Source organism: Pararge aegeria, chromosome Z (genome assembly GCF_905163445.1).
Source record: "Pararge aegeria chromosome Z, ilParAegt1.1, whole genome shotgun sequence".
In the NCBI taxonomy this organism is placed as follows: Eukaryota; Metazoa; Arthropoda; class Insecta; order Lepidoptera; family Nymphalidae; genus Pararge; species Pararge aegeria.
This window is the reverse complement of record NC_053208.1, coordinates 14,212,100-14,225,475: the sequence shown is the minus strand read 5'-3', so window position 1 is coordinate 14,225,475 and position 13,376 is coordinate 14,212,100. Positions and strand designations below refer to the sequence as shown.

Sequence of the window (13,376 nt, the reverse complement as noted above, 5' to 3'; positions counted from 1 at the left end):
TAGTTATATGAAAACGTTAGGGTATGCAGTGCTTTTGTGCATTTATGAAGTGCACGCCACTGCCCTAAGTATTTATAACTCGTACTGGGGAATTTCAATACTTGATATCATCTGCATACCCTGTGCATACCCTCTATGCACGCCACTGCCTAGAACCCAATGTGGTATGTGAATTAAGACAGACATATTAATCACAAAATAATTCAATTAAAAAAACCATATAGGTACCTACCTAGATACTTATCTCTTACTAAATATACTGAGCAACCAAGCGGTTATTTACTTTATGCAGTAAGAGAAGGTATCCCCTGTATAACTATGATAGACTATATTTTGATCTCAGAGACCTTACATTTGACAAGATTATGTTTTATCTCATAATAACTATTCGTAAAATTATTACTAATTAGTCGTAAAAGTAGCAGAAAATAGAGCAGTGAATTTATCATTTCGAGTTGATGTAGAAACGTTATGATTTCAAAACTAAATTAAATTAGGAAAACTACCAAACAAAACTAACTACTTACTACTTACTTTAAAACAGTTAATCGGGACATAATAATTGTAAACACTAGGTACCTAATATTGTAAATGCAAGACTTAGTTATAATATGTCAGCTACTGTATATTAGTAACTAGCGGTCCCTCGCGACTTCGCGACTTTTAAAGAGGAACAGTTCCGTCGAATTGGCGTAACGTTTACCATTTACGTATCGCACGCATCGGAATTTCTCAGAAAGGCTATTTTTCTAGGCTTTTTGCATTTCATATTGAAGATGATGTTTATTGATTTGACGTCTAAGTTTGCACGCTTTAATTTCTTAGTACCCATAACACAAGCTACTTTTACTTTGGGTCTTGACGGCAATGTTTATACTGTAAAAAAAACTTTAGTGTGGATTACAGTTTATCAAATGGATAGGAATAGAAATGTAAATAATACACTTTTCTTTTCTTACATAGTTATATTAATAAGTGTAATAGTAATTAAAAGGTTATAATATATTATATGTCTATAACTGACGTGCTAAAATTCCATTTATATATCTTTTTCTTCTATATATGTATATATGTAAAGGCTGACTTACTGATGTACTTAGAAACTTCAAATTTTGACGGTTGGGTTCTTTTATGGCCCAAGTAATGAAGTGTGTGGAAAAAAGCGACCATGTCCGTTGGCGTACAGAACCAATAATTGAAGCGTGATATGCAACAGTGTGATGTAAAATCGAAGCTGTTGTAGTTAGGTAATGCAGATAGAGGCATCTGCATTACCTAAATACAACACTTCTGAATTCTGTATTGGACCGGGCTACTTGGCATAGTAATATTAAGGCATATAAACAGAGAGCAGTGGCGTGCACTTCATACTTGCACAAAAGCATTGCCTACCCAATTTTTTTCATAAACTCGTAGGATTTTTCAATTTTATGCCATCTTCCTGCTTTATGCATACCGTGATCAAACGCTACATGCACGCCACTGTCAGAGAGCTGCCAATACGGCACTCAATTAGCTATCATCTAAAATCCTCTTCTAAAAGGATGAAACAGTTTCGAAGATTCTGTACCTGTTCTATGAACTGAATGAAAATTGGACTTTTTATCACGGGAACACTCTTTAATTTATTTAAAAACAGATTTTGATAGTTTGTATGTAGTAGGTTACTATCAATGAAATACGAAATTATCTGTATTATATTTTACCGAAAAAGAATATGAAACTTTACGGGCGAGCACCTGCTCATCCTAAATTAGACAAAGCATAGTCATCCTTAACACAGATAAAATCTAGCTAGGATAGCCAGTTCGTCAACTCACTATATGTGCAAGTTTGATGAAAGATATAAACGATATTATTATTATTAATTATATCGTTTACAGCATTACAGTGACAAGGCAATTTTATATTAATGGCGGTGCCAATTCTTTTTTACACACAGCTCTTAACTTAACTAGAGTGCTGGCCTTTTTACAATTTTTAACCGAGCTGGTAAAGTGTAAATAGTCATGTCTTGTATCTAGAAGTCTTAGTACTAAGTAAGTTATTTTTTAACAACATAAGTTCCGAGTGATCATTCATTGCACTGAAAGTTAAGATATTAGCATTTCGTAAGTTAATAAAATATATTCTCGAAATGTATTTTATAAAAGAAAGTATCTTTCAGATTTCTACTATACTCATGATAGATTGATTAATTCAGTTACAGCCACATCCACCACAACCCCCCGCTGGTGGAGGCGAGGGTCCACTCCCAGACGGCCCAAATCCTCCAAATTTTCGCGTTGGCGGCTTTGGTGGCCTGAAAATAAAAAAAATAAAAATTATTCCCGCTATCATTAAACCTAGGCATCGCCTAAATCGAATACCTAATGAGGCGATCTTAGACTGTATCAAAACATACCACCAGGTGATACTGCTCACTTGCAGTTAATAAAAGCAAGACTCCATTAATGAACATTGATACCATGGATCGAGGTTATACATTTAACATAACAAAACCACTAGCAAGGTCTTAAGCTGCCTTGCTATGAGAGGTAGATGAGTAAATCCCACCAAAATCGACCGCTGGATTATAGCGACTTATACCCGTTTTCACTAAACATAGGCATCGCCTAAATAGAACGCCTAGTGATTTTAACCAACTCTTATGTAATGACTATTGGTGAACGGTTGGTGTATGCCTAGGAATCTCCTTAGATACGGCGTTACTTGTTTAGGGCATTGGCCATTGCCTTGCTCGTCTTTAGTGAGAATGGGCCATTTCACACTTAGCTCAAGGACCGGTGGACGTCGGAGGAAGAAGTGCTGATGTGACTAACATGCGAAGCGTAAACCATTACCACCACAGGTGAACGTTAACGAGTAGACGAGTAAACCGCCAACAAACAGAACAGCACATACTGAACAGCAGAGACAGAAGAGAACAGAGAGAACAGCTTAGACTGAAGAGCATAGAAAGAAAAGCACACGGACAAAACAGTAGCACAGGCAGACAAAAACGGCACAGGCAGAGCAGCAATGACAGAAGAGCAGCGCCAGAACAACACAGACTGTACAGCATAGACGGAACAACATAAACTAAGCAAACGATTGATACATAAACAAGTATTATGAAAATGAATCTTAATTTGCTATAGCCCGCGAAAAGCAGGAGAATCTGATAATTTCTTCAATCCTTATACTCCACACCAAACAGATCTTCGGCAATGCACGTTACGCAATGAACAATTGTTAAGTAGTATTTGTCATTTGTCAACATCTCCTGAGGATGCTCCGGTTTCGGAGCGAAACGTGCGTGAGGGTACATTGCCGAAGGTCTGTTTGATGTTGAGTATAAGGAATTAAGAAATTATAAATGGGGTACCATACAGGTTGTCCTGCTTTTCGCGGACTATAGCAAATTAAGCTTAATTTTCATAATATATCATGGAACAAGTTGCAAGGATTCGATGAACACAAGCGGTACAAGATCGTGTTGCTGGACTTAGAGGGCAGGCGGGTCGGTGATCGCAGTAGAAGGTAGTAGTAGAACAGAGAATCCCTCAGTCGCCTCGTACAACACCCATTGGTAGACGAGGGGTGTTGACAACTATATTCTGATGCTGCCACCACACTGCAAAAGGTCTAATGTCCAGCAGTAAATGTGGATTGGTTGAATTTTTAAACACTTAATATAAAGTAATGGTTTAGACATCTTCATAGTTTAACGCACGTTTTCTATATTCAATTCAAATTCAAAATTCATTAATTTCAAGTAGGCCTACTTTATAAGCACTTTTGAAACATCAAGTATATATGTTTGTAGTGACTCTACCAATCTAGCTGTAATATATTCTTGAACAAATCTTGTTGATAAGTTGCTTAGCAAAGGTGTTATTTGTTAATAAATTGTATGGATGTTTTGAAACATCAAGTATATATGTTTGTAGTGACTCTACCAATCTAGCTGTAATATATTCTTGAATAAATCTTGTTGATAAGTTGCTTAGCAAAGGTGTTATTTGTTAATAAATTGTATGGATGTTTTTTGACACTAGCGAAATTGCATAATACATCTATAAATTAGGGATAGATTGAATATTGCAAAAGTATGTAAGTGAGCAATCTTGGGAACTGATCTCACAATTTGGATGAATTATATATAAGGATAATGTTTTCCTTTTCAAACTTATGTAAAGAAAGTGCAAAGGGTGATCAACCAGGTATCCGAGGCTATATTTTTTGAACCATTCCAAGAACAAGCAGCTTGTAGCTCACTTGATCATTTTTGTAGTGTGCAAGAAGTAGTATGAAATAGTCTACATACACTTATGTTAAAAATTCAATAAATTTGTTTTTAATAATCAATAAACCGGCTGCTGTTCTGGAGTTCTTACATCTACTAGTGCTCATGAACCCTGATATTGCTTGTTTTTGTGACAACTTAGTAATCTAGATGAGTGGTGGAGTGAGGGTGATCTTTATTTTGTTAATACATACCTGTCAAGCAATTTAGTGTTCTGATGCAAAACTGCCTTGAAACTAAGTTAGTTTTAATACGCTTAGGTAGCAACTTGCATTGTCAAGCACCTAACTAGGTGTAATTTATACCCACCCTTCTGAATTAGCACTTCTATCCTATGATTTGTTGTTCGTTATCATCAAGACAAACTCAGAGTCAAATGCTAGCTTATCATTAAATAAAATAACTTAGTTACTTGTATACTATACTCTACTACCATGTGTAGTTTCAATGATAACTTACCCACTGCCAGGTGGACGGAAGTCTCTTTCATATTTGTTACCATGTTTGTTGTAATTGGGGTCGACCAAGGTCCTGAAACTAAACAGATAATTCAAATTAAAAACACACTACTTCAAAGTCAATCTTAACTGCAGGATAGATATTAGTTCTTGTTAGCTTTCTAAATCAATTTTTGTTTTACCATTATAACATAACCACCAAGTGGAATTAAAAAATAATATACAAAGTAAGAGTGGGTACAAAGTTCTACAACAAAGATCAGTTTCAGATTTTTGATGACCTCATTGATGCAATGGTGGTCTTTCTTTTTTTTGTTATTCCACTATAAATAATAAGTGAGCCCTTGACTGCAATCTCACCTAGTCAGTGATGATACAGTGTAAGATGGTATAGGGCTAACCTGTTAGGGAGTATGTCAGTCATATTAAAACCATACCCCTAATCGGTTTCTAGCAACCAGAAATCTGAAAGATAAATTGCTTAGCAGCATATCTTTGTGCGTAGAAGGATGGTAACTGGACACGGCTAAATCCTCCCACAAGACCTAGTCTGGACCAGAGAAATTTTAAATTCCCAAAGTGCCCATGCTGTGAATTGTAACCCTCCAAATTAAAGTCACTAACTGCTGTCCTATGGAGGTCGTCAAAACGTATAATATGTGTGATATGTTATATCCCCAGCAACCATTTGGGAATTCACAATTTCTAAATTTCCTCTGGTCTGGTCTGGTGGGAGGTTTGGGCAGTGATTATTTAAGTTTACCACCCTACTGTTAAACACATGCCACAAGCAAGTCAGTATTCTAGTTGGAATATATTAAGCTCTATTACGCATGCAAAACCAGAAAAATTAAAAATAGATAATATATTACTTACAGTAAATGACAGAAGTTAACAATTCCCCAAAACAAGCCAAAAATGCTTAATGGGTGATTCTCGACCACTGTGCCATCTGCAAAACAATAAAAAATTCTTTAGTAGGTATTCATCAGAAAAAAAAAAGTTTTGAAAGTTTTGAAAATTTCTGTCATAAACATTGTGAAACTTATTCAGAAAAGGTTTACATTTTTCAGTAAAATTTAATAAGTCAATCAATGCAGCCTATAAAGCCACCTCCCATCCCTCGCAGTGGTGAGTGCTTTGGTTTTAAATAATATAATTTGAAATCTCTGGTCTAGTTGGGTGTATATCATTTCAAAATTTTCTTCAGGCTGGTGTCGTGATGAGCTACAGCTGAGGCTAGTGAACACCTTACCATCAAAGAAGTCCGACCAAGCAACTTAGCATTTAGGTTAGCCTATTACCATCTTAAACTGCATCATCACTGATCACTGATGGGATTGCAGTCAAGAGCTAACTTTTAGTGAAATTAAACAAATATCAAAGAAGCACAAACATACAGAAAACTTTTTTTCTAATATCAAAAGTATGATAATCTACAAAAGTTTGTTTACCAAAATCAATACTGTTTATGAAGTGTGAAAATCCCTTCCCAAGACCTGTCCTTAAGCACTCCCTGCAGCTCTATTAATATTGTCTGTTCACCCAGTGGGTGGCCTAACCACGCTGCGTTTTCTAGTGTGGGGTCACTATTCTGGCAGTTTAGAACTTAATTCCTGTGTCCTTTGAGCAGAATGCCCAGACCACTATCAGTTTTATAACTGGTTGAGTTATGATGTCATTTCTAGTATTTTTAAGCTACGTTGTTATCGCTATACATATTTCCGTTCATATTTGATGATGTGCAGATACTTCGATCCTTCCTCCGCCGCCGAGAATTTAGCTGGAATTTCCATAGGATCTGGATCACACATTCATTTTAAATAACTTAATAATCAGAGTCATATAATTACCATAAACTAGATTCCTTTTGATAACATCTAACATGACCTAATAAAACTAAAAAATGACGTGGTCTTAAATTTCTTAGTAGTTTTGAAATATGAACTTGTGCAAATAAATTACTTACCTCCTTTAACGTAAACCATTTTAAACGCTTTATTTACTGAATAAGCCGCCAAATAAAACTCCAAAACATTAATGTTTTAAGTTTGTTATAAAAATAACGGGTACTATATCTTCCCAATAATTGTTTGATGACACATAAAGTGACAGTTTTATAAGTACAGTTGTTTACTCTTTGGCACTGATAATTTTTATCAAAGAATAGGAAAAAAAGAAGAAAATGAAACTGCGGGAATACTTCGATTTTGGGGGCTTTGTTTTTAGATTTTAATTTTAATTATACAATAAAGTGTATCAGCCAAGGAATTAATTGTTTAAAATTAGTTTGCCAATTATTATATACTAGACATTTATATATTTTATGTATATAGTGTATATAATATATATCATTATGGGGATCTGGTAAGTTAAAATATCACTGTTCCTATATAATATGATAAAATCATAAAGGTAGGACGCATAAAAAGAAAAAATGTTTATGATGGTACAGCTTTATTCTCAAATACTAACATGGCAACTAATTTATGTGCGTTCAATTAAAATATCACTTGCTTCCTTTAATTTTTCGAAGAATGGCGAGAAAAACTTTTTTTGCAAATCGATTTCTATTATATGTTGATTAAGAAATAAATATTTTTTTTTTACAACGTTATTGATTTTTCAGATTTTTACTTACAGTTAACGCACATTTTCATCTTGTCGACTACATTATACATCAAACACAATCTTGAAAATGTTAGAAATGTAAGTGTTAGTGGATGAACTGTCAGCATGAGACTTACACAGTCGAAGAGTAGCTAGAGGTGTTTTCCTGGGTACCAGGTCACACTGGAATTTCTGGAAATGAACGTGCTGACCAGCTTGCCAATGAGGCTATATCATGCGGAGATATTGCCGACTATTGTAACTATGCCTATGATTTATGTGCAATGCCAAAACATTCCCTTCAGGAATCTTGGAAAATGGCTTGGTCGATTTCTAGCCAGTCAAAGGGTAAATCTTTCGCTAGGATTCAAAACTCTATTCCGTCAAAGCCATGGTTCTCGGGTTTAAAGTTGAGCAGGAGAGTGACATGTATCTTGACGCGTATGCGTTTGGGCCACGTTTGTTCTCCTGTGCAACTGGCGAAATTTGGAATTGTGGATAGTGATTTGTGCGAATGTGGTGAGGTGGGTGACCTGAACCACATTTTCTTATCATGCTCAAAATATAACCGGGATTCATTTTACCAGGGTCTTATTAAGTTAAACATCCCACTTCCTACTTCCGTTGACATCCTCTTGTCCATTAATGAACCTTGTATTTATAAACTTTTTTCCTCATTTATCCTATTGTATGATATTAAGTTGTAAATAAGTAGCTAGTTTAAGTATTCCATATTATTAAATTATATTATTATTAAATCCATATTATTATACTATTTAATCCTTTCCTGATCCTATTAATTCTTTTCGAAATTCCGTTTCCTTTTTATTTTTTATAAAACTTAGTTTTTTTTTTTTAATGTAAAAAGTTTCCTCGTTTAAAAAAAAATGTATAAATAAGAACAATACTTGACCACAGAATAAGCAATTGACTATGGTTCAATCGCTCAGCGCGCAGAACCAATAAACCAAAAAGAAGAAGAAGAGTAGCTAGAGGAGTCCTAAATTACTGCCTGGGCACCGTATTGCAAGGTTAAGATTTTCTCAAAATTGTGCGACGTGGACCGACGAAGAATAGAGCAAGGTTTTATTTTCAGATGATAAAAATACAAAAAGTTAAAGTAAAGTAATATTACAATAAGAAAAACTAAAAAATAATAAAAGAAAACTAAAAATTATAATCCAAAGTGCAGTCCGGATTGCTTGACAAAGCAGAAATAAGAACAGCAGAACATTATGGAGAAGTCTCGAGCATGAAGGTTTCCTCACGATGTTTTCCTTGACTTATTTTAAATACATAAAACGCACAAAACTTGAGAGTTAGAGGTGCGTGCTGGGACCTAAACTAGGCCCCCCGAATGTAAAGTCGAACTCCTGCCTTAACTTAGTATCATATATTTATCCTATTATATGATATTAAGTTATAAATATGTACATATTTTAAGTATTTATCTTTGTAATATTTCATCCTTTTCTGATCCTGTTAATTCCTTTTTTTTTTAATTCTCTTTTTTCCCTATCCCTACCCTATCCTATCCTATCCTATCCTATCCTACTTCCTACTTACTTATTTACTTACTTACTTACTTTATTTTACTTATAACATTTATTTATTTTTTATTAATATTATAAATGTCAATTTAAGTTTGTTTGTTACGCTTTCACGCAAATACTACTCAACCAATCCTCATGAAACTTTGTGCACATATTCTTGGATGTGTTAGAAGTAATATATAATACTTTTTATCCCTACATTAAGCTCGGTTCCTTTGGGAGAGGGGATGAAAGTTTTTGATGATTTTACACCATAACTCCGAAAAATTAGAATTACAACTAAGTTGAATGCCACATCAAAAAACAAAAATCAAACGCAGACGAAGTCGCGGGCAATAGCTAGTATAAATATATAAAATAATATATTTATATATAAATATAATATATTTATATATTTTAAATATAAATAACACTTGACCACAGAATAATATAACTCCAAGGAGCACTGGACTATGGTTCAATGGCTCAGCGCGCAGAGCCAATAAATCAAAGAAAAGACTAAGGAATTAGCGTGGGCCGAACGGTTAATTTAATTTATCGTTCCGTGAACACTTGAAGCACATTGCCATTATGTCGTTGAGATGATGTGGATTTGCGCAACGGTGGCGGCCGCCGTGATTGCCGCGCTCAGTGTACAAGGCGAGCAAGTAATGCTTCTCGACACTACAACCGAAGAAAATCTCGGATGGGCACGCTATCCTTACGGCCCGCAAGCAAGTACACATGGCTGGCGTGAGGAATCCTACACTAATTTCGAAAAACAGATAAATTGGCGATCGTACGTTGTGTGTGATGTTGCGCACCATAATGTCAATAATTGGTTGTGGACACCATTCATAGAGAAAAGAAATGCAAACCGTATTTATATTGAAATAAAATTCACTATCAGAGATTGTTCACTCTTTCCAGGTAATGCACTTAGTTGTAAAGAAACGTTCAGTCTATTATACTATGAGTTTGATGTAGCTACTAGAGAACAACCACCATGGGAACCTGAAAGTTATAAACTAGTGGGGCGTATTGCTGCTGGTGAAGGAAGATTCAACACAAACTCAGAAGTAGACATTAACACAGAAGTTAAGAGTATCGCTGTAACTAAACGTGGGGTATATATTGCATTCAGAGATCAGGGTGCATGTATTTCTATTCTGGCTGTGAAAGTGTATTACATTACTTGTCCAGAAGTGACTATACACTTTGCAAAGTTCCCTGCTACTCCAACAGGACGTGAGGTTACTGTTATTGAACAAGCTAATGGGACATGTGTAGAACATTCAGAAACAGCTCAGGGGGAAGCACCACCAGTGTACCTGTGCAAAGGTGATGGAAAATGGACACTTCCAAGTGGTTCATGCAAATGTCGGGCTGGGTATGAACCTGATCACACTAACCAAATATGCAATGAGTGCTCACCAGGAAAATTCAAATCACACACAGGGGATGATCCCTGTATACCATGCCCTGATTATTCAGAGTCTACAGCATATGCCTCCGATGAATGCAAATGTGTACCTGGTTTTTTCAGAGCAAAAAAAGATCCCAAGAATGTACCTTGTACACAGCCACCTTCAGCTCCAGATAATTTAACTGTTACTTTTGCTGACCAATTTTCAATATCTCTTGCATGGCAACCACCCCATAAGACTGGGGGTAGGAGTGATGTCACATACAAAGTTCATTGCTCTAATTGTGGGCCCAGTGTAGAATATAGACCTGCAGCATTTGGTCTAAATGCAACTAGAGTTACTATAATGGGATTAGACCCAGTGACAGAGTACAAGTTTCAAGTTTATGCACAAAATGGTGTAACTGATATAACAGGTGAACCTCCAAAGAAGGTAGAGATAACAGCTGTGACTGAGGCATCTGTGGTGAGTGTAATTACTAAGCTGAGAGTTATTAGTGCTGAAAGTGACAAGTTATCTCTTGCTTGGAACCCACCACCAATAGATTTAACCGACCCGGATGATACTATTGAAAGTTATGAAGTCAAGTGTTTTCCAAAGGACAATCTTGAGAAAAGTGCGAATGCAACAGTTCGAATAACAAAAGAGCCCCATGTTATAATTAATGGTTTAAAAAGGGATACAGAGTATGGTATAAGAGTTAGAGCTAAAATGAAAAGGGGCTGGGGTGAACTTAGTGGTATTGTATATGGAAGAACTGGATCTGTGCTTGACAATTTATTTGTAAGTGAGGAAGAAGGTTCCCAACTACAATTAATTGGAGCTATGTTTGCACTTTCTTGGAACCCACCACCTATAGATTTAAAGCCCCACCATTGAATCTTTTCATTCTTTTTATCACTTTAATGATTTCTATCCAACATAAATGAAACTCTGAATCAGCCAGGCATTGATGGAAATGATCAACTGTATCTACATGTTTCTATTTTGTTTTCTTTATTTCTTTGAGGGTTCTTTTTTATCTATTTATTTATTAGTACATTTTTTTTATATTTTATTCTCTTTTCTTTTTTTATTTTAAATTTGTATAGAAAATATATTATATTGTTGTATATAATATATTTTTGGTTGTTTAATATGTATTATGATATTTGTTTAGTTTATGTATTTATATCATAAAAATATATATATGTTGTACCACCTACCAAGCATCTATAGTATTTTCTTCCTTGCCTTTGGTTGCCTGGAAGAGATTTCTATATAGCGATAAGGCCATCAAATTGTATCTCCTACATGAATGCTCTTTTATATTTGTATTTTGTAAATTTTATGTATGTGGTGTACAATAAAATTGTATTCATTGTTGAAATGTTTTCCTATTAGGAAATGCCGCCATTTTATGAGTTATTCAACAATTGCATAGGCATCTTTTTCTATAATAGAATTATAGTGACTTAAAAATCTGGAGTATTTTTAAGTCACTATAATAAAGAAGGAGAAGGAGAATCCTATTCAACACATTTACTGAGATAAGAACAGCAATAAACATCAGAAAATACACCCATGGCATTCCGCATACCCTATATTTTGTTGAAGAATTTGGATGCTAATGGTCTTGCAATTTTTTGTGACATTTATAATAACTCATGGACAGCCAGTTGCATTCCTAAGGAGTGGAAAGTTAAGTACAGTCTTAAAACCTTACAAAAAGAGTTCTATGAAAACTAAATTAACTTAATGTATGGGCAAAATCTTTTAAGAGCTTTTAAAGCAAAGGCTTAAGCTTAGGCAAATTCTATGTTGAAAATAATAATATCTTACCTATATCTATAATCAATGTGGCTTAAAAAATCTTAAGAAAATATCAGCTTGTTTCAACTTGATATTCAAAAGTCAATGGCCTAAAACTCTCTTCTGGATTCTGTCTTTCTTGATAAAGAAGGTGCATTTAATAATGTAAATTTAAGAATACTCCTTAATGTACCTTCCAGAATAGGATTTATTAACTGGATATTTAGCTTTTTATACGAAAGACAGACAAAAATTGAATAGAAGTCTGTCTGTACAGCCCCCAATATTCTTCTAAAGGTGTTTGTCAGGGAGGAATATTGAGCCCATTCCAAATCAGACTTTAAACGGAAATAATTGAACGACCTAAATATTAATTCCAAAAATCTAAAGTTGTTGTTTTTGTAAAACAAAACCCTCCATCATCATATCATCACGTGCACTGCCGGGCATAGGTCTTTTTAAGGGAGTTCCACGGTTTTGTGCCGCTTTTTTACAGCGGCTCTCCGCGACGCGCTTGATGTCGTCTGTCCACCTCATTGGGGGTCGACCAACGCTGCGCTTACCAGTGCGAGGCCGCTTTTCCAGCACCTTGGGTCGTCCAACGTCCATTCGTTCTCCGATCTATCTGCCCCGCCACTACAGCTTTACGATTTGTCGAGCTATGTCTGTAGCTCTGGTTCTTCTACGGATCTCCTCATTTCTGATTTGATCACGCAGAGATACTCCGAGCATAGCTTTATCCATCGCCCGCTGAAGTGACTCTGAGCCTTCTTATAAGGCCCATAGTCAGCGACACTCAGATTATAACCAAACTTGTTTAACAGAGGCATCAAAGGCAAAATTTTTGGGTTTATTATTTACTAATAATGAAATAAATATTTTCATTGCATAATAGCAAGAGCATTAGCTTTGAATGTTTTGAAATCTGACGGCCGACTGGCGCAGTGGGCAGCGACCCTGCTTTCTGAGTCCAAGGCCGTGGGTTCGATTCCCACAACTGGAAAATGTTTGTGTGATGAGCATAAGTATTTTTCAGTGTCTGGGTGTTTATATGTATTTTCTAAGTATTTATGTATATATAATTCATAAAAATATTCATCAGTCATCTTAGTACCCATAACACAAGCTACGCTTACTTTGGGGCTAGGTGGCGATGTGTGTATTGTCATAGTATATTTATTTATTTATTATTTATTATTAGCTAGAACCTACTGGGGAGCTGTTACCAAAATTTTACTCATACTTTACAAATCATTCATCCGAAATCAAT

General features: G+C 35.3%; 2 protein-coding genes across 3 annotated transcripts; one reads left to right on the top strand and one right to left on the bottom strand.

The window, feature by feature from the left end:
- Positions 1-948: 948 nt before the first annotated feature.
- Positions 949-6,859, bottom strand: LOC120636577 (selenoprotein K-like). Of its 2 annotated transcripts, none has more exons than XM_039908115.1 (4): positions 6,600-6,669; positions 5,623-5,698; positions 4,748-4,825; positions 949-2,302 (listed from the first exon to the last, which is right to left on the bottom strand). In XM_039908115.1, the coding sequence occupies exons 1-4, from the start codon at positions 6,631-6,633 to the stop codon at positions 2,200-2,202; spliced, it is 291 nt and encodes a 96-aa protein (XP_039764049.1). In that variant the 5' UTR covers positions 6,634-6,669; the 3' UTR covers positions 949-2,199. The 2 variants fall into 2 exon arrangements, with proteins under 2 accessions (XP_039764049.1, XP_039764050.1); XM_039908116.1 differs by lacking the exon at positions 6,600-6,669 and adding an exon at positions 6,716-6,859 and having other exon boundaries at positions 950-2,302.
- Positions 6,860-9,382: 2,523 nt separating this feature from the next.
- LOC120636524 (ephrin type-B receptor 1-like) lies at positions 9,383-11,344 on the top strand. Its single transcript, XM_039908038.1, has one exon. The coding sequence runs from the start codon at positions 9,491-9,493 to the stop codon at positions 11,192-11,194; it is 1,704 nt and encodes a 567-aa protein (XP_039763972.1). The 5' UTR covers positions 9,383-9,490; the 3' UTR covers positions 11,195-11,344.
- Positions 11,345-13,376: the final 2,032 nt, after the last annotated feature.

What these genes read in the sequence shown, in the direction of transcription:
- LOC120636524 (XM_039908038.1), top strand. Translation starts at nt 9,491, where the DNA reads ATGATGTGGATTTGCGCAACGGTGGCGGCCGCCGTGATTGCCGCGCTC.
- LOC120636577 (XM_039908115.1), bottom strand. Translation starts at nt 6,633, where the DNA reads ATGTTAGATGTTATCAAAAGGAATCTAGTTTATG. An exon ending in CAAAAGGAATCTAGTTTATG is followed by an intron (nt 5,699 to 6,599) that starts GTAATTATATGA and finishes ATTGTTTTGCAG; the next exon opens with ATGGCACAGTGGTCGAGAAT. An exon ending in TTCCGTCCACCTGGCAGTGG is followed by an intron (nt 2,303 to 4,747) that starts GTAAGTTATCAT and finishes TTTTATTTTCAG; the next exon opens with GCCACCAAAGCCGCCAACGC.